Source organism: Tauraco erythrolophus, chromosome 9 (genome assembly GCF_009769465.1).
Source record: "Tauraco erythrolophus isolate bTauEry1 chromosome 9, bTauEry1.pri, whole genome shotgun sequence".
Classification (NCBI taxonomy): domain Eukaryota; kingdom Metazoa; phylum Chordata; class Aves; order Musophagiformes; family Musophagidae; genus Tauraco; species Tauraco erythrolophus.
Window position 1 is genome coordinate 40,329,462 of NC_141473.1, and position 24,572 is coordinate 40,354,033.

Sequence of the window (24,572 nt, forward strand, 5' to 3'; positions counted from 1 at the left end):
GATCTCAAAGTTACTTGCTGGAAAACAATTTTGAAATTTCTAAATCTGATTCTGTTCTGTGAATGACTTACTGTCACGTTTCATGAATATCTTATTCTTCCATAAGTTAGGCACAATAACGTGGCAATTAGAGAATGGAAATTGAGATCAAAGTGGGCAGTTTCTGGGTGGCATTAGAAGCCTGCAGGGGTTATGTTTATGCCATGTATTGCCCAAAGGTATTAGCTCATTTTGCTGGCATTTCTTACTGAATAAGACACTGCACTACTGGAGTACCACCACCAGATCAGTACCCCTTGCCTTCACACAAATGGGTCTGAACTGCATTCAGCATGTCAGGGAGTTCAACAGATGCTGCTTAGCTGGAGATACTCTCTGTGGCTCTGCCTAGGAATTACTTGGGAACCAGGGAGGCAGGAGACACCGTTTCTGTTCAAACTCTTCTCTTCAGCAAATAATGGAAAAGGGAACACTCTGCCTGTATCACAAGCAGAGTAGCTTCGGAGCGATCTGTCAGTGGAGGGTGTGGAAAACTGGCTGTGCATGACTGTTGGAACTGTGTGATTTTTTTGATTGCCACAGTAGAAATCTACGATACTGAGTTCATTAGTCACAGTCCTACGGACCTGTCTGCCCCTTGCACCAGTACGTATTTGCTCCTGGCAGCTCTGTCGTACTGACCTTTGAGAAAAGTCTACAGAAAAAGATGTTAAGGATCAGTGCAACTGGGCAGGAAGATGAATTTCTATTCCATGGAAATGTTGACGTAAATGGGTTAGTGAGAACAGGGGAAAAAAAAAAAAAATATTCATTGGTGCTAGAGAAACACTTTTTAACTTGGTTTTTGCGTAGTTTTTATTTAGTAGTATCTGTTGCCCTGCAACAAGGTGTTTTGCTCTCAATAAAGTGTTTGTCCATTCTGATATAAGCTCCATTTTATAGTCCCTTGGTTTGATGTGTCTCAGTTACCACAGAGAAACTGGAGGAAACAAAAGAGCTCAGAAACTGATTAACGTATATTTATAACAACTCTTAGTCCTGTGGAATCAGCATTTCCTAACGCGAAGTTATTTCACTTTCTCATTTTAAAAAAATCCAGATCCTTCTGAACTCTCTCCTTTTCTAACCTTTCTGTCACTATTGCTGGAACAGAGAAACGTAGAAATGGGACATGGATAAGCTCACGTGCTGTTTGGTATAGAGGGTGGTAACAGCTATCTCTAGGTGGTGTGAGAAGGGCAGAATGAAAACCTGCCCAAAGTGCATACCCCTCCTAAATACCTTCCCTGTGATTCCCTCATGTATTTGTATGCAATTCTTTTATATGGTTTCACGTGTGTTATATTGGGAAGATGTGGGGATTCTACCTCTGCGGAGAAATCAGTGCACATCCATGAGGAAGAGATCAAAATCACTGAACGTGGGATCCTGTTTATTACCATTTCAGCAGGCATAAACACGCGTGACGGTCATTTTAAGATAATGTTCTTGGAAATCAACTGTTGCATTTCTTTGATTTTTATGAAGCTTTAAAAATGAAGCTACCCTTAGGCATTTAATGAATACAGTAGCCATAAAAGTGAGCCAGCAACGGAGGAAAGCTTTTAAAATAGTTTTTGAAAGTTGGTGTTTTATCTCAAACTAATGGCTGGTAGTTTTTACTTTTAAAATAAAAAAGAAGATGGAGAAGACTCTCAGGCATAAATGGCTCTGTTTCTTTTTCTGACTGAGCCAACCTGTTTAGATGTTCTGTGCTACTGGCAAATCTGTATTTATTTGGAGCTGTCTTTGACGTTAAGTGATGTCACAAAGTATTTGATATGAATTCACCAGAAATTGTTTTAAAAAACACACAGCCTTTTCTCTGTTCAGCAAGAGTACCTTCCTCTAAACTTGCCTAAGGGAAAAAATATTCTTAGTTATCATCATCAATATTTTAGTTGTTTGCTTTGAGCTTTTTAACCTGGTGGAATCTTACTTGCCCAGTACTAGTACATCTATTTTATCAGTTCAAGAAAAGAAAGATGTGTGTGTTAAAAAAATAATTGTGGCTTTAAAATAAGCCTGATTATCAGGGCAGGTCTAATAAGAGCCTAATAATTTGAAGTATCCAAGCCTGAGTTTTTCTATTGTCATTTTACAAGTTGTGTACACTATTCCCCAGTCAACATTAAACTCAGCCCAAAATAAAAGTCAAGCTAGATTTTTTTCAAAAAGCAATAAAATCTTTTCAGACCTAATCAGCTCTTCAGAGACTGTCCACTGTCTTCAGCAAATCCCCAGTTTGCTCTGTGTTGTCAAATTAATATGGAGGGTATGAGAGTCCAAATTGAAACGCTCAGCACCTGCATGTGATTTCTCTGCAGATAAGGGAAATTCGAATTTTCCAACAGCAGAAGAGCAGGTTTGGAGTAGGAGGGAGGTGTTGAATGGTGTCAGTGGAGTTTGGCTCTCCGTTTCACCCCACAGGCACCATCCTCAGCCCCGTTCCTTCTTTGAGCTGCTGGCCTGGGGCTATTGTGGTGTTGCCCTGTTGTTCCTCTTAGTCCCACAGCAGCAGTGATAGGCCTGTAAGTGGTAGAAAAAAATTCATACCACTGAAGTCAACATTAGTAAATCATCATCTGTAGCAGAGGATGCAGGTATTTTACCTACTGTGTTACTTTTTGACTGTGGAAGTGCTCATTCAGTGATGTTCCTGGGAAAAGATCATTTATCTGGGGCTTCTGACTTCTAAAGGACAAGTCATCAATAGCAATACTATTGATGCATTAAATGGTCAGTGAGGGCGGCATGAGTCCAAAAAGTAACGTAGGTGAAAGGTGAGATGTTGGAAGAGACTCGTGGCGTAGAGTTTTTTTTCTTCTGGCTTGCAGTAGCAGTGTATTTCTTAAGTGATTTAGAAACTTAGAGATAAAAACTTTAGATATGGAAGTGCCATAAGTGACTATGATATGCTTCCAAAAACAGTCAGGAGGAGTAAGGATGAGCTTTTACTCTTAAATGAAGAGCTGTTTGATTAATTTGTTGGAGATGTACATTGAAGGTTATCTTGTTGTTTTTCTTTAAAAATCTCCCCCCATCGAATCTCCATACAGTAAATTATATGCAGCTGAGTGTGTCTTACATGTGTGAACAAATGAATGGCTGAGTTTGGATGAAGTTGTGTAATTTTCTTCACTTAACTGTACAAACCTGATGCCTAAAACATTAAGCCATCATTAGAATCCAACTGTAAGATCGGTATGGTTGCAAAAATCCATGGATTTCTGGTTACTATTAACAGTTACTAATTCAAAACAAAAATCATCTACGCTGGATTCAAATGTTCCCAAGTAGGTATTTTGTTCTATTTTGACCTGTGGATTTCCAAGTGGTCAAAAAAAATCCTGACCCGAAGGCATAAGAGATCTCTGATAGTTATTCCTTCAGGTCCTTAGTGAAATGTCAATTAAAACATAGAAACCAGTGCTTTTCACTGAAGGCCAGAGCAGGATTTGAAGGGTTGTCTTCAGCAAATGTCAGTTTTAAGTTCTTACCAATTTCTCCTTTCCTTTCCTTTCTGGTTTGAATTTGCTTTTTTTCAGTGACTGAGAATAAAAATTATGTTCCAGAATTTCTTTTACAGTTGTTAAAAACATTCTAATTTGAAATACCATTCTGGAAATTGAAATCTGGTAAATTTTGATTTGCATGTGTTTCATGGAATACCGTAAATCAACATATTGTCCTTTGGTTTAATGGAACTATCCACTGTATATTTTTCTACAGTTTTAAAATAGTTAAATGGTATCTGACTCTGCAAATTACGTAGTACATCCTATAGTTGTTCACCCCCTCTTTCCCAGAAGAGCTTATGTCTAATTCCAGACACACTACAGGTAAAGGGTAAGAAAATACTAAGCAGAAAGCAACAAAAACAGGCCGAGGGAGCCAGAGGGAATGGTGGTAACAGACTAGAGCCATGGTGAAATGGCTGCCAAGGAAAAGCTGGTGAACAGCCTCAATTCTTTCTAAATAACTGGTATACCTTAATAAAATCAAAATTGTCACTTTTACAAACATTGCAGTTGAAATTGTTGAGCACTAAACACTTTCTGGTTAGCATTTGACCCTTTAAGGTAGAAGTCCTCATGTTCAAAATATTTTGTTGTGCAGAGATCTGAAAGAAGAGAGGAAGGAGGGAGGGAGCTTTTCCAGGGGTTGAGAACAGTGCTGTTTGCACGGGAGGTGATGGTGAAGCAGCATCACGGCCACTGTGCGAGCCGAGCTGAAGGGGTGAGAACAGCGGGTTGGGAGTCTGCTCTCTCCAAGGGGGCAACAGCAGAGACAGTTGTGTGTTGAGAGTCTCTCCTCACACATCATCTTGAGTTTTCTTTCCAGAAGTGTTGTCCAGCTGGAGCTTAAGGACTTTGTCATTTCTTTGGGGTTCCTTAGCATCCAGGAGTGGATTAGTTTAGGCTGTGGGACATGGTGGCCAAGCATCGTGTTGAGGGCGTCTGGAGCCCTGCGCGATAAAGCCAAGTGAGAAACCCAATTTTTTCCTACTATTACACCCCCTGCTTTGTTTCCTGGAAGAACTCCATTGGCCCTATTTGAGCTTAGCTCCCCCACTGACTCTTTTGCGTTGAAGACAGTGACGTGACCCAAAACCAACATCAAAAATGGTGAAAGGTGCCAGCGGATATCCTGTGTGTAACTTTGCGAGGGGTTCGTGTGGGTGAGTCAGGGGGTCAGGGCGGCCTCCCTCGTGCTGCTTTCCCGTTCTTTGTCTTGGGTCGTCATTGATCTGAAACTAAAAATAAACGCTAAGCCAGATTGTACATGGTCACAAATCAAAGGCATGAGATCGTTGTTTGCTACCCAGACTTCAGGGGCAAGAGAAAGGAAGGCAAAAGGGCTCTCATGGCACGGTGGAGATCAAACTAAATCACAGCAGAGCAGTGGTTTGCCTCGAAACTTCAGAGGTCAAACTTGGTCAGTCTCAAGAGCGGGAAGGTTTTGGTGATGAGAAAGAGCTTTAAACCTGGCTTGTTTCCTGTTCCGTGCCGAAGGTTACAAATCTGTATTTTAAATGAAACAGTTGCATGGGGAGAGATTTGAAAGGTGGTTGCTTTTTTGCTTGGCAATGGGGTTACCCGTGGTTATGTTCAGCAGGTCCATACAGATGGCTGTACACGTACCTGAGTTAATTCAAGGACACCTGGAATCATCCTTGGAGAGCAGAATAAGAGTTTTCTTCATGGTGGACAGCTTATGCTCTATTGAAGTGGCGTGGTGATGGAAGATGCTGGGTGATTATGACTGTGTTCTCAAAGCTCTTAACCCTCCAAATATTTTGAAAGGAGAGCAACATGAGCTATTTCATAGACGCTTAATTTGGTTGCTTTGTTTATCAGAAAGCGAACGATCCCAGGACTGATGTAACTTGAGGTGTTTGCTTTCCCTGTATATGCCACCCTTTGTACAGTTTATCACTGTAAAAGCTGGAATATTTCTTCTGTGGGCAATTCCTTTGCATATTCTGATTTTGTTGATTTGAAATGTCAATAGAAACAGATGCAGAACACTAATTTTAACGAGCAGCCAGCTTCCAGAGCTCCAGAACATCCAATTTAATGGTTTATCCAGTCTCGCAACACCTTGTAAGGTTTTTGTTCAATGGAGCCCTTTTGTCAAATAGAGAGTCGTTGTCCTTATTGTTTTACAGGCACCCACTAAAAGCAAGAGGCTAGCAGATATTTAATTAGAGATTTCATAGATATTTAATTGGAGATGAAAGCGTTTTCTGGCAGTCTAGGGCTTGGACTTTTAAAAACTATTACTGTTGGATTTCATAGTGTCTGCTGGAGATTTGTATATGGGAAACATGCTGCAAATTCAATGAGTTCATACAGTGATTTTATCTCATGGCTTTAAAAGTTCCTGGGGTTTTTGTGTTCAGCTTGTTATAGTTAATAATTCAGAATTTCCAGATTTAGCAATTCTGAATTTTAGGCCCTCTTGTTGAGTTACATACTACAGAATAAAATACATCAAATTTTAGGGTTTATTAAAATGAATTTAGGGTGAATATACATGAGTGCACCATTCACAACCCATAGCTGGTATAAGACCCACCAAAGTCACTCACCTGCTCTGTGGTCTTGACCCATCTTTATTGATTACTTTGAGCATGTTACAAAGAACATATGCAGCCACCTGTAAATTTTGGGTTTAGCATCACTTTCCAATTTTTTTTTCATAGAATTAACTTTACAAAATTTGCCTTAGTGAGCTCTTAATGATGCAAATCATTCAGATTTTTGTTGAAATCTACAGATGGAGATAATTTATTTAACTCCTTACCAGTTTCACATTTCGTCTGTAATACCCTCAGAAGTTTTCTGACTTTAGTGAGAAAGTGGCATTTGAGTAAATATGTCTGTATTTGTTATGCCACTCTTCCATACTAGTACTTAGGGGTAAAATCCAGGTAATTTATCAGATGCATATCAAACTTTGGTTTGAGAGGGTGAACATGGTTCCTGTAAAGTACAATCCTTGCTCTGTGGGTTATTTTAGAGTATTATCTGCTGTATTTGAGTTTTGCTGTAGACACAAGAATGTGTCTAAATTAATTTAGAAGAGAGGCAAAAGATGATTAATATTTTAGATAATTAAAACTTCCTTCTAAATAGATTTCCCTGGGAAATCTCTCTGGAGATTTTTCTAATTACATTGGTTGCAAACTTTAGTAAATAAAAAATAAATCCCTGTTTTGTTATTTTCAGAAATGACAGGAGAGAAGTGTACTTGATAGTCATATCAGGGACAATAACCCGATGAGATTTTTGTTTATTTAATAACAAATTACCTCATGTGTGCAGGTTTAATGATGATGATAGCTTTTAGTCTTCCAAGCAAATGTGAGGACCATTACCCTGAAACCAAAGAGAGTGGATTTCAGCAGGTAATTTCCCCTTAATTACAATGTTGAAGAAAAATGACTGCGTTGGAGAATGCCAGGGGAAAGATGTATAATCACCTCTGTTACGCTATGATCTCTGAAATTTCTCGTGTTTTCGAGAATTTGCAGTCTTCAGTGTGCCTGGTCCCGTAAAGTACTTTTAACTATTAATGTGATCTTTCATATATTACTTTATTAAACATTGAAAAACATCTGGCAGACCCAGATGAACTACCAAAGGTGCTGACGCTGACGTGCCAGTGGCACCGGAGCGAACAAACCCTTCCTGGGCGGGATTCCCTTGGAGGGCTCGAAGAACCAGGGGCCCCATCCCTGCTGCAGTTAAAATCATGAGGAGGAGCAGATGTGCAAGTCTCCCCAGAAACTCTGTGAATCCAGTGTCTGTTGCATCCAGCCCTGTCTCACTTCTCTTTACGAGCAAGGAGTTATGTGCACAGGGTTTTACGGGGAGGAAGGTGGAGGTGGCTGGGCTGCCTTGTCCTCTGTCTTACTCTTTTCCTATTAGACTTAAATATTCTTGATCTTTTAACAGCTGTTAAATGGGTACCATCAATTACATTCTTACAAGCTACCTCTAGTTTCCGATTCCAATAAATATTCTTCGCTGAAGGGTCTCTTTTCTCCCCTTGAAGTATGGTTTATTCATTGAGTAGTCTCCTCGTCAGAAGTTAACGTGGCAAAATGTGTCACGCAGCTCTGTAGCATCCATTAGTGTGATGCAAAATCCGTTTCAGTAGAGCTTTTAGTTTAGGCTGTGTATTTTGACTGAGCATTTCGGTGCACTTTTGTTGTGTCAACAAAATGTTGGTAGGATTTACTGAGCTTAAATGACTTTTGCAGCTGTTTATTGCTGTTTACAGAAGTAAATTTCCTGTTTCCTTGTGTCACTAGCTGCCATGGTACATTGGATACATTCTCGATAACAACAGAGCTGCTTTATACCACATTATTGAATATGGATGAAAATTACAAATTCACTATTAATGAAATTGTGGGCTCTGATATTTTGTCTGTTTAAATACAATGTAAAGGTGAAAACGTAATCTGAGGTCTAGATTCAGAGGCATTAAGAAACCGAAATCATGCTGATGATAGGACTTGAGTTTCTAAGTGCTTCTCTGAATCTAGTCCCAAATATATTTAACAAATGACCCAGTTTGAGTTTTGTGTAATATCCCAGGTGTCTATGTAGCCCGGTAACACAGACTTTGGTCTGCTAAAAAAAGAGTTATTCAGACATCAGTGTGGAAAAAAAAAAAAAAGACAAAAACCCACCTTTCTTTGCTTTGAACCCCTTCTTTGATGCCTCGTTTTCTTACAGCTCTGTAGTACATAGTTTTTATTCATACTGACTTTAGTAACCTGCTGCTACATCACAGGTAGCTACATCACAGTCTTTGAAAACGGGGGGATTACTAGCAATACTGGTGAAAGGGCACTCACTGAGAATGGGAGTAACCCAGACATCCTCTGAAACCAGTCAATGGTACTATTCATCTTATCTGAAAAGAAGTTGGGTGATTCCTGCCAGAAGTGGCTGCTGCTTTCAAATTAGATGGGTGCCAGGAACCATCCTGCCCCTACCGGAGAAGCTCCTCTGGGTGCCCGTGGGAAAGCGGTTGTCGCAGCAGAGCCTGGGATGCTACCAGGAAGTGGTGGGACTGGACTGTGGAGATCCCAGGGACGAGCCTTTCCACCCATTGATAGGCCACAGCACAAGCTGCCAGGGCCCTCTGGGCCCTCCGATGTGGGAGCACCGGCCTCTTAGGCTGTCCTTACAGGCAAGGTGTTACTCCACGTCCTCTGGAGGTCCCTGGAGGGTGGCTGCTGGACTGGGATATTTGGAATATAATGGATACTTTAAGAAACTTCATTCTTCACAGTAGATGTTACTTATTTAGTTAGCGTTAAAACAGTTAAATCAGGTAAATAGCCCTCTATTAGAAAATTTCGAGTTACTGATCTGAAAAATTCTTCTCATACCCTCTGGCAATGCCTCTTCTGATGCCTCTTTTAATTTGGTATTTTCTGAGTGCATTGGCATGCAGACAATTTGTGACACGTGCACGGGCTGTCCGTGCTTGTTCCTTGTCATCGAAACAGGGTTTGAACAGTGGGGAGGGTTCATTATGGGGCTACTTAAGGTCTGTTTGCAAAACTGCATTTTCTATTACCACTGATCCGACAAATGTATTTTCCTTTTTGTTTTCCGATGTTCCGCTTAGCGCCAGCTCTGATATCTGATAGTAAGTGGCATTGGCAACACTCAGCCTCATTGGCAACGTTCCAGGTGGGGAAGGCTGGATGTGTCTGGTCACTTCGCATGACTTGTGACCGTCTCAGCCTTGCAGAGCAGGAGGCTCAGCCCTGCAGTGGATGTGAGCTTTTAGGTGGTGGTACTAAAACTGCTAGACCTGCACAGTTCAGCCACAGGAAAGAGCATGTGTTGGAATATGTTTAGAAGTTCTGCAGGCCCTGTAATCTCTGTGGTTTACTTCGTAGAGATGAGGATTTCGGAATGTATTAGTTCTTGTCACTTGGCTTTGGGGAAAAGTAAAACCTTCAGATGTTTGATTTGTAGGTTAAAAAAAAGTCCATTTGGGCTGCATGGTGGGTTTGCCCAGGCAACTGGCTGCTGTTTGGTTTCATTTCCTCTAAAAGAGAAGCGTGTGAATGTCACGTAGACTGGACTGTCCTGTATGCAGAACTATACTTTTCAGAAAATAATAGAATACACATATTCCCATATTCGGCAACAAGACACTGTAACTTTCAGGACAAGATGAATAAGTGTTGAAGTTCTTAGAGCATTTAGAAGTTTCTTGAACTTCAAAGGAGTGTACAATATGTTAAAATATTGTTGAAAAGTATATTAAACAGCCTTAAGCTGTGTCCATCTTCTGTTATTTAAAAATGTCAGTAGTTATAAACCAGACCACTGCTTCTGTCCAGGTTTAAGTAGACAAGTTTTTCAGCTCTCTTTCCAAACCTCTGGTCGTTTTTCTTATTGGACGTCTCAAATATCACTGTAAGGTATTTTGTAGGGAGGCAGGGGGGATGCTCAGTCACAAACCCAGTTCTGAGGAAGGCAGACTGCAAGTTTTGTTTGTGATGGTCAGTTTACCAGTGTTGCATTTGAATCCTTTACTAACTTCATGAGGTATGTAAAAATACAGAAACGGGCAAGTTGCTTTGTTTTTGCCTTACAGGGCACACCAGCAAGTCGAGTCCGATACAAAGTAGACGTTGTCCAGTTTCCTTACAGTGCCAGCATTTTTGATGTGGAGGAAAACTCAGGACGTGTAGTAACCCGAGTAAACCTAAACGAAGAGCCAAGTACCGTGTTTAAGGTATGAACTCACCGAGCTGTATGTTGTCAGTAAATGTCGCCTGCGTTTGATGGAATTCCTTTTATCTTTATGTTTCTCTATGTTGCTTTATATTGCATAGAAAGATGTGACATTTTTACTTTATTTGTTTCTTTGCTTCCTTAATTTCTTCCTGGCACATGTTTTGTGCCTTTTTTATTTCAGAAAGGTCTCGGATGGATGTTATTGTCACCGTTAGGAGGGCAATGCAAACAGGGAGGCAGCAGAAGGAAACATCAGTTTTTGAAAGCTCTTTTGCTGATCTTTTTGCTTCCAACAGGGTTGTGAGCGTAGCAGTTTTATGAGGACTTTGTAGGAACGGCGAGATGCCGTGTAAGGAAAGTTGCTATGCAGTTGGATGGTTTGGGTCTTCCTGTTCACAAGTGCTGGAATATAAAAACATTTGCTTTAAGGAGCCTTAAATTACTGTTGTGTTGTTACTGTTCCTGAAGAGTCTCAAGCATAGTTAGCACGGAATAAGGTACAATTTTAATCAGAATCATTGAGACAGATCTCCATTCTTAAATCCATGAGTGGAGGGGGTAGTTGAAAATGAAAAGTAAAGCGTGTCAGTAAGCAAAAACATGGGTCTATAATATGTGAAGGTTTATGTGTAGTTTCCCTACTTAGAAACTGCCAACCTTCTGTATAGTCATGAAGGTGTGTTTTGTTTCTTCTCTCAGTTACTTATTTTTGAAATGAGGATTAAGAGGAGGTTTATTTGCATACTTTCCTCTTATAGGCAAATAAAACTCTCCAGCGTTTTCCACTCCTGTGGGCTTGAGTAGCATTGTAATGCTGTCACTGTTTTAGGAATTTGGGACAGTGATAATCTGAGTTCGTTTCAATTTTTTAACTAATGTAGTAAAACCCAAAGGGAAAGAGAATTATCTCTTGTTATAGTCACTGGAGTGTAGCTTTCCTGTTGTTACTTCTCAGTAATTGTTTTGTGTGGCTGTTTTCCGAAGCTGTGATACATTAACGTGGAGGTGAGTTGCACGTGGACGTGGAGCTACGTGAAAACTGCTCCATATTAGGGCAGACCAATGGTAAATTTAGCAGAGTATTACTTTTCAGAAGACATAGGTGCTTAGGGAAGAAGCACAGAAAAGACTCCAGAAATCAGTCATATGAGGACTTTGAGTTGGTTTTTGCATCTAGACCGTTGGGCCTGTATCTATTACTGAATCTTCTGTTTTTGTAACATACTCATACTTTCTGCAATTACGACATTTTGCACTGCAGAGTTCCTTAATATATTGACTAAAAAAATGCCTTCTTTTGTGTCAAGCTGCCTCCTCACCAACCTATTCTGAGAATAGCTTGGACTTGCAGAAGTGAGTTGAAAACCCTTTGCTAGGAGGTGCTGACCTGCTCCATCTAGTGACCTCCTGAAATAAGGACAAATTTAGAGAGATGAGAAACTGGAAAACTGTCCGTTACTCCATCTTCAGTGGGCTGGTCTCATCCTTTTGCTAGCAGATAGCTTACCTTCATTTGAAAGCTGAATTTTTGTCCCAGCAGATAAGCACAGATTAAATAAACAGACATGAGTAAAGATCATGTAAGGAAAAGATTTCTAACAGGCCACGTTTGGAGAATGTCTTCTGGTCTTCTCCTCGTTTTAGCATACCAAAGATCTCTTTTCTAAGAGGACTTTTTCGAAGAGGAGATAATGTTAATTTTTTTGTTTCGATATCAGACTTCAATTTCAAATATTAATGTCAGCAACACAGAGTTCTTACCGAGCACTTTTCCTCCCTGTTTTATTGGGAGTTATAAGGAGTTTTTCAATAAAAATTATTCCATTGCATAAATGTAAAATTGAACTATGTACCATTAAAGAAGTCGAATTTGATTCTGGAGTTTTGAGTAAGGACAGTCTGTGAGTAGCTGTGAAGGGAATCCCCTGAAAAATGTACTTGAAGCTGGCAGTGTGTTTCGAAGAGGTGTTTGTAGAAGGCTATTGTATTTGAATTGCAGTTTACTGTGTTTCTCTAAATTTTCTAGCAGATGGTTCAACTTGTAGATGGCTGTCAACTCCTTCCTCTGTTTTGTTCTTATACAATGTATGATTTACAGTGAAAGATCTCATCCGACTTGTTAGACCCTGAAAATACAAGAAGTATTGTTGCAAGTCAACATAAAAAATGTTCTTGCCTATACTGAGAGAGTGACTTTCTGTATTTATAGCTAGTGGTCATTGCGTATGATGATGGGGATCCTGTGAAGTTCAACACCACTACCGTAGAAATTGCTGTGCTGCAGCCCTCAGTAATTCCACGGTTTACGCAGGATGAATACAGGTAAAGCATTTATTCATTCACATCACTGTTATCTTTTAAGTTGAAGTAAGTTCCTGTTTGAGTGTTATTCTGAGATACAGGAGCTACAAAAATCCTCCGTTGTCAGCGTGGAAGTGCTTCACCAGCATGTACCTCAGCTTTTTTAGGTAACACTTCTGCTGTTAACTTTGGTTCACCGAAGGAAATAAGACACAAAAATAAGGTTTGAACCAAAGCACCAAAACCCTTGTGTTGCTAGAGCTGATAACATATTTACCAATGTTAACTCCTCTTTAGGAAATACAATTGAATGCTGCTCTAAGGAGAGAACAGTCAGTGCTCAAGTCCACCAGAAGCACGACTGTGAAATCGCACGCAGGACTTTTTTGTAGCACTCTCATTTGAGAGTGAGAGTGGCAAAATACTTTGAGTTGCTTCTTTCTCTTAGCCACGAGTTATTTGGCAGCCAGCTGTTCCCTAATCATATCAGATAGTGGTGCAATTCTACCATCTTAACAGGTTGTCTCCAACTGAAAAGGTCTGGGCTGTAGGTGACAGTGACAGTGAAGAGAGGTTTGTAAACAAAAAACTGCGTGCATTGCAATTGTCGCTGGGATCACCAGGGCTCTAGGTTAAATTTCTTCCAGTCTGTTTGAGTGTGTTTTGGTCCTGTACATCAGTCATGTGGGACACGAGAGAATTCAGTCTTGACCTCTTTGACTTGAGAAGTACCAATGATAGTTATTATTACTACAGAGTCATGTTTTGATAAAGTTTACCCTCTGATAAATTAATAAAATCAACCCCATTTTAAGTTAAAGAAAAAAAAAATTAGTAGCAGTGCACAGGCTGGTTAGTTTGTTAAATTGTGTTACAAAGGATGTGTTCAGAACCAGTTTCTGACATCTGTACAGTAATAGGAAGCAATAGGATCCATGCACACAGCCTCCCGATGCCAAGAAGTTAGCCCTGCTGCAGTAGGCACTCCTGATTCCAGCATAGCAACGTAATCCGTATCGGAATGTAACAGGATTTATACATATAGTTTCAAGAGTAAGTAGTTTAGGAAATCAGAAATTGGATGGAACATCATTGGCTTCATTGGACCCTAATGAGAGGACTTGCTCAGGTATTTTAAGGGGTTTAGACTGAAATTCATGATGTGCATTCTGTTCTTCCTCATGAGAGTATTAGCATTTTGAAGGAATACCTTAAAGAGAATGAAAAATGGCAAAATACTCTACTAATTTTGTACTTAATGTTGAAACAAAAATATGAAATCTGAAAGTGGTGTAAAATTACAAACTTTGCATTTAATGAAGTGCGAATGGTAATCTTTTGCCGAAGGAATTTTCTTGAGAGAGATTATTCCTGCTGTTCCCTATATTTTATTGGATTTCTTCAAACCTATGAAGTGTAGTTTAGGTAATGTAGCAAAAAATAGATCTTTAAATAAAAATGTCTCCATTTGTTTTTGTAATTTCAGATATCATGTGAGTGTCTGCAATTTCTGAACAATATTCGAAGCCTTTCTGTAATAGACTAAACCTCTGTGTTACTGTTGTCAAGAAAGACTTGGGCAGGTCCTGTTTGTGTAGCTGTGAGGGGAAAAAAAATGTGTAGTTATATTTAACAGAAAGGCATGAAAATATGCTAATGTGAGATATATTTCCAAGATATTCCACGCTGGAGCAGTGAAAGTCTCTTCCCTGCCAGGGGCCCACTTAGTAATGCACTTTGTTTCCTTTTTCTTTTATAACTTTATTCCAAATGACCTTTAAGGAGCTTGTCCTTGACTCTTCCCTGATCACAAATGTGATCCCGAGCAATGTGTTTTGGGAAAGGCTGTAATGCAGCCACAGTGCCAGACCACTGGGGCCCAGTCCAGCCTCAGGAGGACTCAGAGCACAGTGTGGTCCACCTCTGCGATGTATAAGTATCTTGCAGATCTCACGTTACCCAACACAGGGTCGTTCTTTGCAGGATCTTTGTTTGCAGGGTTGTGAGAAGAGACTTTAAGGTTTAGGAGCACAGGCAGAGTTTGCTTTGCCTTCTGAAAAGTGAACTGAGCTCATGCTTCCTTAGGCCACCTTCAGCTCCAGTTTTACCCCAGGAGACAGGAACTTTATTTCACTACAATGAAGAAAGCTTAAAGTAAAAAGTGGCTCGTATCCCCTAATACTTTTAGACAACAACAGAATAACCCGTGGTATTTCATCCTCCTTGCCAACTCATCAGGATTAGCTGAATGGCTTAGTTTCTCTTTCCAAAGAAATAGCACTACTCCATTCTTGGCAAATTATTTGGTGCACACCATCATAAAAAAACTCTTAAGATGATTTTGGGCAGCAAAGGCAGTTACTTCCTTTCTTCAACGTCAGAAATCAAATGGAAAGAACCCCAAAACTTTCTGATTCGGCTCTGAGACTCTCTCAAACGTTTTGGAGCAAGACTAGTTTTGATTCCTAAGGGTTTCAGGGATTGTCACACTCTGCAAGCTGCACTTTGTGTTTGGTTTCTTGACACTGATGCAAGCTGAAACTGGCAGGTTTCATATAACTTTATTTTTCAGTTGACGTAGTCTGTCTTTAGGGTAAATGTCAGCACAGAGTAATGGTGCTGCTTGCAAAACGCTATACTGTTGGATGTGGATACTGGAATTTCTGAAGGATAGAGAATTAGTGGCTTTAGAATGGATTAGTATTGATCTTTGCTTGCATCATTATCATAATTTGGGTGATTCCAGCGGTTTTTACCTAGCTGTTTTGCAAACTTTGGTTCTGTGTATTTAGAAAAAGGTCACAGTTGAGCAGTTTTACGGAATAAAGCTGCCTGTGCAGTTGCAGCGTGTATTACAAACCAGAAATAAATACCAAAACCAGGAGAGAGCGGACGAGATGGCATGATCAAAATAGCTGTATTAGGCAGAGAGGGAGATAAAATCACCATGGAATCATACAATATCAGGTTGGAAGGGACCTCAAGGATCATCTGGTCCAACTTTTTTTGGCAAACGCACAGTCTAGACAAGACGGCCCAGCACCCTGTCCAGCTGAATCTTAAGTGTCTAGTGTTGGGGAATCCACCACTTCCTTGGGGAGATGATTCCAATGGCTGATTGTTCTCAGGGTGAAAAATTTTCGTCTTGTGTCTGATCGGAATCTCCCCAGGAGTAACTTGTACCCATTGCCCCTCGTCTTTTCCATGGGACTGCTTGTGAAAAGGGAGTCTTCATCTGCTTTGTAGGCACCCTTGAAATACTGGAACATGGTGTAAGGTCTCCCCTAAGCCGCCTTTTCTCAAGGCTGAGCAAATCCAGGTCTCTCAGCCTTTCCTCCTATAGCAGACTTCCCAGCCCTTTGATCACCTTTGTGGCCCTTCTCTGGACCCTCTCCAGCCTGTCCACATGTTTTCTGTATGGCAGGGACCAAAACTGAACACAGTGTTCCAGGTGTGGCCTGACTAGCCCTGAGTAGAGTGGGATAATGACTCTTTACCTCTGCTGGTGATGCCCTTGTTGATGCAAGCCAGCAGCACCCTGTTGGCTTTTTTTGCCGCAGCAGCACACTGTTTGCTCACGTTGAGCTTGTTGTCCATGAGGACCCCCGGGTCCCTTTCCACAGAGCTACCACCCAACCACACAGATCTCTGCCTGTGCTGTGCTCCAGGATTATGTTTTCTGAGGTGCAAGACCTTACACTTGTCCTTGTTGAACTTGATAAGGTCCTTGTTAGCCTGCTCTTCCAGCCTTACCAGGTCTTTCTGCAGGGTGACTCTCCCTTCTGAAGTGTCCGTTTCCTCGCTCAGTTTGGTGTCATGGTCAAGCTTTATTGAGGTACGCCTGTTGTCGTCAGCCAGATCGCTTATGAAGATATTAAACAGCTTTGTTGGGCCTACTCTCAATCCCTGGGAGACCTCACTTGTGATAGGTTGCCAGTTTGAAAAGGAGCCGTTGACCACCACCCCACCCTCGGGGTGCGGCCTGTGAGCCAGTTCTCCACTCACTTCACAAACCACTTGTTTAGACTGTAACGCATCAGTTCCTCTAGGAGTAGGCTGTGGCAAACAGTTATCAAAAACCTTGGAGAAATCCAGGTAGACAACGTCCACCACTCACCCCACATCAACCGAGCAGGTTACTGTGTCGTAGAAGGCGATCAGGTTTTGTCAAACATGATTTGCTGTTCATGAATCCGTGCTGGCTTTTCCCAGTTGCATGCTTCATGTGACTTGTGATAGCCCCCATAACTTTCCCAGGGACTGAAGTAAGACTGATAGGCCTGTAATTTCCTGGATCATCTTTTAAGCCCTTCTTGTAGATGGGGGTGGCATTAGCCTTCTTCTGGGACATCCCCGATCTCCACGACTTCTCAAAGATTCTGGAGAGCAGCCTCGCAATGATGTCAGCCAACTCCCTGGACACCCTCGGGTGCATGGTGTCAGGGCCCATCGATTTGTAGAAGTCAAGCTCCTGTAATAGTTCATGTACCGACTCGTCCTTCATCGACCATGGGTCTGTGTTTGCAATAACCGGGATTTTCATTCCCAAGGCCTGGGGCCCAACAGCGCTGCTAAAGGCAGAGGTGAAGAAAATGTTGAGAACCTCTGCCTTTTCAGCATTGTTGGTGACTAATTCACCTCTCCTGTTTAACAGTGGGCCAGTAGTTTCCTTCTGTTTCTACTTGTTTACCTACCTGCAGAACCCTTTCTTGTAGTTTTGGACATCTCTGGCCAATTTCAATTCAAGCTGAGCTTGTGATTTTCGAACTGGAGCTCTGCACACTCTGGCTGTACCCTTGTAATTGTCAATTGGGAATTTGTCTGCTTTTTCATCTCTGATACGCTTCTTTTTTGGTTTTGAGCAGACTCAGAAGCTCACAGTTAAGCCGAGGAGGTCTCTTGCACCATCTACTTCCTTTACCTTCAAAGGGGATAACCTGTTTTTGTGCTTCCAGGAGAGCATTCTTGAAAAACTCCCAGCACTCGCTAGCTCCTTTATCCTCCGTGAAAGCTTCCCATGGAGTCCATCCCAGCTGAGCTCTCAGCGAGCTGAAGTTGGCTGTTCTGAAATCTAAAACCTCTGTCTAAGTAGATCTTCGGTGTGTTCAGCAGGATCGCGAACTCCACAACACCGTGATCACTACAGCCAAGGCTCTCACCAACCGAGATACTACAAAGTAGCTTTTCTTGGTTTGTGAGTAGCAAGCCTGGCAGTGCCTCATTCCTGGTTGGCACATCTAGCAGTTGTATGAGGAAGCAGTCCTCTCTGCATGCCAGGAACTTGAGGGATGACACGTGAGCTGCTGTATTGTTCTTCCAACAAATGCCTGGGTAGTTGAAGTCACCTGTAAGAACCAGGTTCTGGTGACCTGAAGCTTGCTTAAGTGACCCACATAGTGCAAGTGTAGATAGAAGTGCAAGTGTGCCTCGAGCTGTTGGTGTGGCAGCTCCCTGCTCTGTCAGAAGTACACCAGCACAGCAGGGTCTCTGCTTGGAGTCCTGTTCATCCTCAGGGACGCTTTGAGTGATTATTATCCGTGTCTTAAACTGACTTCCACAGAAGGCAGTGGTTGGGTAGGTGAGAGTCAGAAATTTGCGTTTTGTTCTCTGGCTCTCCCTCTGAATTGTCTATAATTACACTTGAGACTTCTGAACGTCGCTGCGCTGTACGTGTAAAACAGCAAAGGGAAGCTGAGAGCTCTCAGAAACGTAAAATAGAAGATGGAGCAGTTGCTTTATGACAGGTGAATGATAAAATACAGTTCCTTCATAATGACTGAGGGTAAGTGACCACTGAAGTACATCAGAAAGACATCTGCTGCAACCAGTCAGCTCTTCTGATGGGAACTAGCAGGTCAAGGCCAAGCATCCCAGCAGCCTGGGCGCAGCGTGCTCTAGAACATTCCTCCTCCATGCAGTCACACCCTCTTAGAAGCAGAGCTGCATCAGCCAGCAGGTCTGCATGATCTGATCCAACAACTTGTGAAGATGCCACCCCAGGGCTTGCAGGCGGTCAGTGTAGTTAGTAAGAGCCAGATGATCCATGCCTGGTGCTCCTCACACCTTTCCATCTCCTGGGGACACTGATGAACTGCAACTCCCACAGGTCTCTCTCTAGCCCATCCTTCGACGTGAGGCTAACTGCCTTCACCATGCTTCTGCTGGTGCTGCAGGTCTTCCTGTGCTCCCAGCCTGGGTCTTCGTTCTGAAGCCGCAGAGTTTAACTGCGTTAGCAGTGTGGATCCTTCCCTACTTGACTCCTCGTCTGTCCTTGTCACGGATATTAAATATGACTTTGAGAGAGCCGACAGCAGCAGTGTCTGCTAAATAAAGTGCTTCCCAAACCAAGCATTGTTTGCTTGTTCCACAAAAATGCAAAGTGTGAAGAGGGAAAAATCAAAAAGCATCAAAGGCCTGTAACATGCAGGCGTGTGATTGTAGATGGCTGGTCCACCTCTGAGCCCACTTGACCTTTCGCTGCCAGCGAAGGACACTGCTGCTGCTGCTCTTCTCGCTGCATCTGCCTGCGAGGTCGTTGGCAGTCAGGCGGATTTTGCTGGTTCTCCAAAGCACTGGTGGCGGAGGGAGGCAGAGGCACTGAACCTGAGGCGTGGGGCGGTTGTCAGCAGGGAACGGACAGGGCCGGAGCTGCCGCTTCCACTGCCTCTCTCCAGCCAAAGTGACAGCCTGGAGAGCACGGGCCTGGGGGTGCTGGGCACAGCGAGGTGATGGAGAGAGGGAGGCCAGCACATGGCACATGAGACGACTTCTGCATCGCTGCCCAAAACAGGCTGTGGCCGTTCGCACGGTTTATTAAGGTTTTTAGAGCCGACTTGGATCTCTTTGTGCTTCCTGCTGGCAAAGCAGCCACATCTCTGGCAATAAATCACTTGCCTGGGAAGGTGAAATCAGCTGGTTTGAGTGCTCCTTTCCCAAGCTATTATTCCTCTTGTCCTGATGGCTCCACCCAGATCACCTCTTGGTCCACAGCAAGTAATTGATCCGGAAGTTTCCATTTCTTCCAAACAGGTAATGGCAGCACTTTCATTTCTTAATTAACAGATCATAATTAGTAGCGCTACGGAACAGTGGAGACCAGATGTGAAGTGAACCTCAGATGAATATGAAGAGGCGTTTTGATTTTTTTTTTTTAGCAAGCCTGTCCTCTTTATGAGTACATTCTCCTTTGAAAAAAGTTACAGTTCAAAGGGACTTGGGATCTTTTTTTTTATTTTGTTAATTAATAAATATCACACCCACTGCAACTAGAAGGTCATTGCTAATAGCAATGTGCTGCTGTAGCAGAAAGTGAAATGTTAACTGAAAGCAGCGTCACTGGTTCCTAATTATTGCCTGTGGGCACATTAAGCAGGTGTTCAGCCATTTCATAGCAGAAAAAGGAAAATACAGAAAACTTTTAGCTTCTGTTAGTATTGCATTATAGGTCCCCAACCTGTTGGAAAAGATGTGTCCAGTGGCCCGGTAATCTGAAGTTTGCTTCCAGTTTATGAGGGAATATGTGAAGTTGCAAATTTGAGGATATTACTTGATGTAAATGTAGTGTGGCGTTTTATTTTCGACTAGCACCAACACTCTGCTGTGGAAGTGTGTTCTGATTAAGAAGTGAGATTCTGGGACATGTGGACCTCTCGCTCAGTAGAAGATACCATGTTTTCCACTTAATTAAATCCATCAATTCTGTGGGCAGATATCATTCAAGCAAATAGCTATGTATCTTAGGATTCCACAAAACAAAATTAGGGAGGCATATCAGGAGTCAATTGGAAGTGTTTTTCCAAGAGGCTTTTCCCAGTTCTCTGGTTTACTGCTGTTCCGTCAAACAGTTGCTCTCATTGTGGAACAGGAAGTGGGGAATCCTGCACAGAGACACTGAGGGCATGGGTAGCACTTCATGTTTGAAATCTCTCTCATTTGATGCCTCCTTCAAAAAGGTGCTGTTTGGCACAGAACAGCAGCCACAGTATTGTGAACATCTGAGGCCTCGTGGAGGCAACCGTGCTTTTCTTATCATGAGATCCTACTAATTCAGTCATCCTTCATAGTCAATGAAAAATAGTCAATGTTTTCCTCAAACCAAAGCTAGAGGAATGATATGTAGGTTCCAACATGGTTTTTTACGTTGCCCCACATGTCAGTGGCAGCTTGGCTTGAGGAAAATGTGTGGTTTTGCCTGTGGAATTGATGTTTTATGGTGGTGTTCTCTCTTACTTTTTGTAATGAAAGATAAGAAAGTGCACTTTAGTGTATGGTTGTAAAAGGTAGAGAAATTATTTCTAGAGCAGATACTGAAGCGTGGTTTGCCATTGAAAACTTAGCAGATGATTACAGTGTGGTAGAAGGATCACCTTTCTGGTTTTCCTTGTTCCAGTAGTACTACATTGCATTTTATTAAAATCTTCTACTTCTTTCTAACAAATGTTAAGGAAACTCTCAATTTTATTGTTTGGTTTTTGGGGTTTTTTTAATGGAATATTATGGTGAAATGAGTCTAGTTAGCTGGTTATCCCAGCAGAGGTAAGCATGGGGTCCAGGGCCATGTGGGGAATCTACCTGGCTGTGCTGAGTCGGAACTTTCAACACCGTGTTGCAGTTTAATGAAATGTAGAACTACGTCACACGGGAATGTCAATTAGGAATAGAAATAATACACCCATGTAGCACTAAACCTTATTGGCAGTGTGTTACGAGACCGCAAAGCCACGGCGTTATCCTTGGTCTTAGAACTGACCCTATCAATACCGTGTCGGACCGATTCCAGAATGTGAGCGTGTCCTTCATTGTGCTTGATGGCAATTTGGTTTTGAACTTTTTTGCTTCCCTAGTAATCCTGAGAGAAATTTTCCTGTCTTCATGTCCTTAGCTTTAATTTAGGAAGATTGGTGGGATCACAGAAATGCATTAGGCTTGATGAGAGAGTTCACGGGAACAAAATTTGACATCTGGTTTAAAAGATAATAGGTTGTGACAGGGGCTCACTGGAACAATGTCCAGACTCCCGTGTCATCTGTTTTACAGATAAATACCAAGGTCAGAATGTCTGAAACCAATGCGAGAATTGAGACAGAAAGTGAGGATATTAAGAACAGTAAGGAGATATTAAGAACAGTAAGGAATACATGATCCTTTTCAGGACACTTTGAAGATAAACTGCTTTAAAAATACATCTAATGAATGTAATAAGAAATTATTCTTCTCCTGAAACAAAGAATCACTGTCTCTGTCAAACTGTTCAGATTGTTACAATTGCACGTACTGGAAACTGAAAATTTGAGACATTAATCAATTATTACTCTAAAATGTGACTAGATCCTCATTTTTTTTAGCAAGGACAGGAAGCCAAGAAAGACTAAAGGCGTTGGTGAAAGGATTGAAAGAGCTGCCATCTGATATTTACTTCTTGCTTTCTTGTTTCTCTACCTCTTCGTTTGCTACTCTAGTTAGAAACAATTTAAGTTTTTGTGTTTGTAGGGCTTTTATTAGCTAATATGTTTCCACATAACTTCATTGTTAGCTCACCTCGTTTTAGATGCTGTAGCGCTCTGTCTACACGTAAGTTCTCTGCAGAAAAATACATAAATTCAGTTGTTTTAAATGTCTTGCATAGCATCAGACTTCCCACGAGGAGTCAGATGAAGAGAGTCTGTGCAAGAACGGGAACGCTGCTCAGAAACGTGTTTCAGGTAGAAGAGGGTGAAACAGCTTCAGGTAAAACGCCCTTGAGAGTTCCAAGGAGCTGAGGCCAAAACACTTTAAGAAGCTGTAATGCTAGAGACAGTAGGGAGATGACTTTACTAGGAGAGGTCCAAACGACATTTTAATCAAGTTGAGCTGAAAATCTTAGCAATGTAATTAAAAAAAAAATAATATTTAAGTTCTGAGATATGCTCATGGACCTCCATGAACTAAAATGTAATCCACAAAATGGAGTCGACTGAAGTCTCTAATACAGAGTACGTACACATCACACTATTAAACTTCAGTACTAAACCAATTTTCCAATTCATTTTTGGGTTTGCTGGTTTTAAATTTAATTTTTGATTAAATCTCGCGTTCATGCTTTTGGAGGTAGAAAGGTTTCATGGTGAATTTAAAGCATGTTGGACGTCAGGCAAATTGAAAAATGGATGAGAGTCTGACATGTTTAGCAAAGGGAAAAAAGCAGCAGAAAAGAAGAGAGGAAAAGTTAAAATTTCACTTCGGGCATTAAAAATACTTATGCCCTGCAATGTATTTGGTATGTGTTCAGTCTCCATTTCCCTCTCTGATCAAGATAAAGATAAATGAGAGATAGTTAATTAAAAGATTTTAATTTTAAAATTTGTGTCCTTTTTCAGTGTTTTTGTATATAAGTGGCGACTTTATTTTAATCCTGTTCTGCTAGCTTGGGGCTGCTTTTTCTTGTGCAGGGCAAACACATTTTGTGGACACGTTTTTTGACATGGTTTCATACTGAAGCAATTCAATAGAGGTCTCAAAGAAATACAGGCAAATCTTAAACCTGTTCAAGGATAACTAAATCTGAAGAGTGTTTTCGTTGCACCGCAGTGATGGGGACCTCTCCTGGTATCCATCCCATCCTGGATGCTGAAAAGATACTGTTTACTATTTCTGTGAAAGCGTTAAAGTGAAGATCGACCGACCTAAATTGCACAGTGCCGTGACGGTTACAGAAAAACACCCTGTGAATACATGGAACATTGGTTTAGAAATATATTTCTTCTGTGGTAGTGAAAAGATGGTTGTGCAAAGAAGAGTGTTCAGAAGGAAAGAGTTAAACTATGGGCAGGCTGAGGTGCAGCTGAGGTGGCTAAAGTGTGCGTTAATTGCTCTTTGTCCCATTTCACCCTAAGATTTATGGGGTGCAAGTGTATTATCATGTTACTGCGTGGGCCTGCTCACGTTCGGTGGCTGTATGGATGTGGATGCCCACGCATGTAAGTGTTGGGGGGGATATTAGAAACCACATATTTGGTCAGAAGGTCAGAAAGATTTCAAAAAAGTCAGCACTGGACTGTGGGGCAGTGGTGTGGCAGTCCCAGGCAAGTGACAGTGGTCACAGCCTGCGGCTGGCGGCGTCATCACTGTATTGGCAGTTACAGACTCAATGAGGTGTTGCAAACATTATCAGACAAAAATACCGTCAGACACTCTGAGTCGTAATCATATGTTGGAGGCACAGCAGTACCCTTCCCTTTCACTACACTGTCGATTTTCCAAGCCTTCTCTGGGTGGCTTGGACTGGGTTGCGGTGCTTTGCTGGTGTCACGTCTTCTCACAAAAATAACCGGGCTTTATCATCCCGTAATGCAAAATTATTGCATAAAAATGCCCTCGTCTGTCCCCAGAAACGGCTTCAGCAGCATCTCTTCCACTTACCAAATAAAAGGAGCGCTATTGTACATCTTAGTCTTTCAAGAATTGGAAAATAATGAACTTATCCCCAAAGAAAGCTTATTAGAGCTTGTAGTACAGGATAAAGAGCAGTATATTGCCAGCTGAATACCATTGTCTTTTGCCGGTTCACTTCTCTACAGATCAGCAAAATGTTCTGAAGAGACCCGCTGTATGTTTTAATTCAGCTGATGCATTGCTCCCGTTGAACCTGATCACCTTAGTTAAATCAGGGAGATGGAATCAATACAATTACTGGGGCTTTTTTCTGTCCACTCCCTCTGTATCGTCTCATAGCAAACGCAAAAGCCACTCGCTAATTGATATTGATTTGTCAATTCATTGAATTTGGCCAAGTCAGAGGGGAACTTACAAGGCCATTTCCGTTGGAAGAATTTACTGAAAATGTGCTTCAGATGAAATGTGGGCTTTGTGCGTACACAGTCATGAGGTGTTTTGTTCAAATTATATGCCTTGAGAAGGAGAAGAAAAAGAAAACAACACAATATATAACGCAACATAAAAAGGATCTTTATT

General features: G+C 41.6%; 1 protein-coding gene across 3 annotated transcripts in view; it reads left to right on the top strand.

The window, feature by feature from the left end:
- PCDH15 (protocadherin related 15) overlaps positions 1-24,572 on the top strand; it is a 359,782-nt gene that overhangs the window by 259,901 nt on the left and 75,309 nt on the right. For all 3 annotated transcript variants that reach the window (XM_086616980.1, XM_086616981.1, XM_086616982.1), the window contains 2 exons: positions 10,180-10,320; positions 12,532-12,644. In XM_086616980.1, the coding sequence (XP_086473106.1) occupies positions 10,180-10,320; positions 12,532-12,644 (254 nt within the window). The remainder of the gene's footprint in view (positions 1-10,179; positions 10,321-12,531; positions 12,645-24,572) is intronic.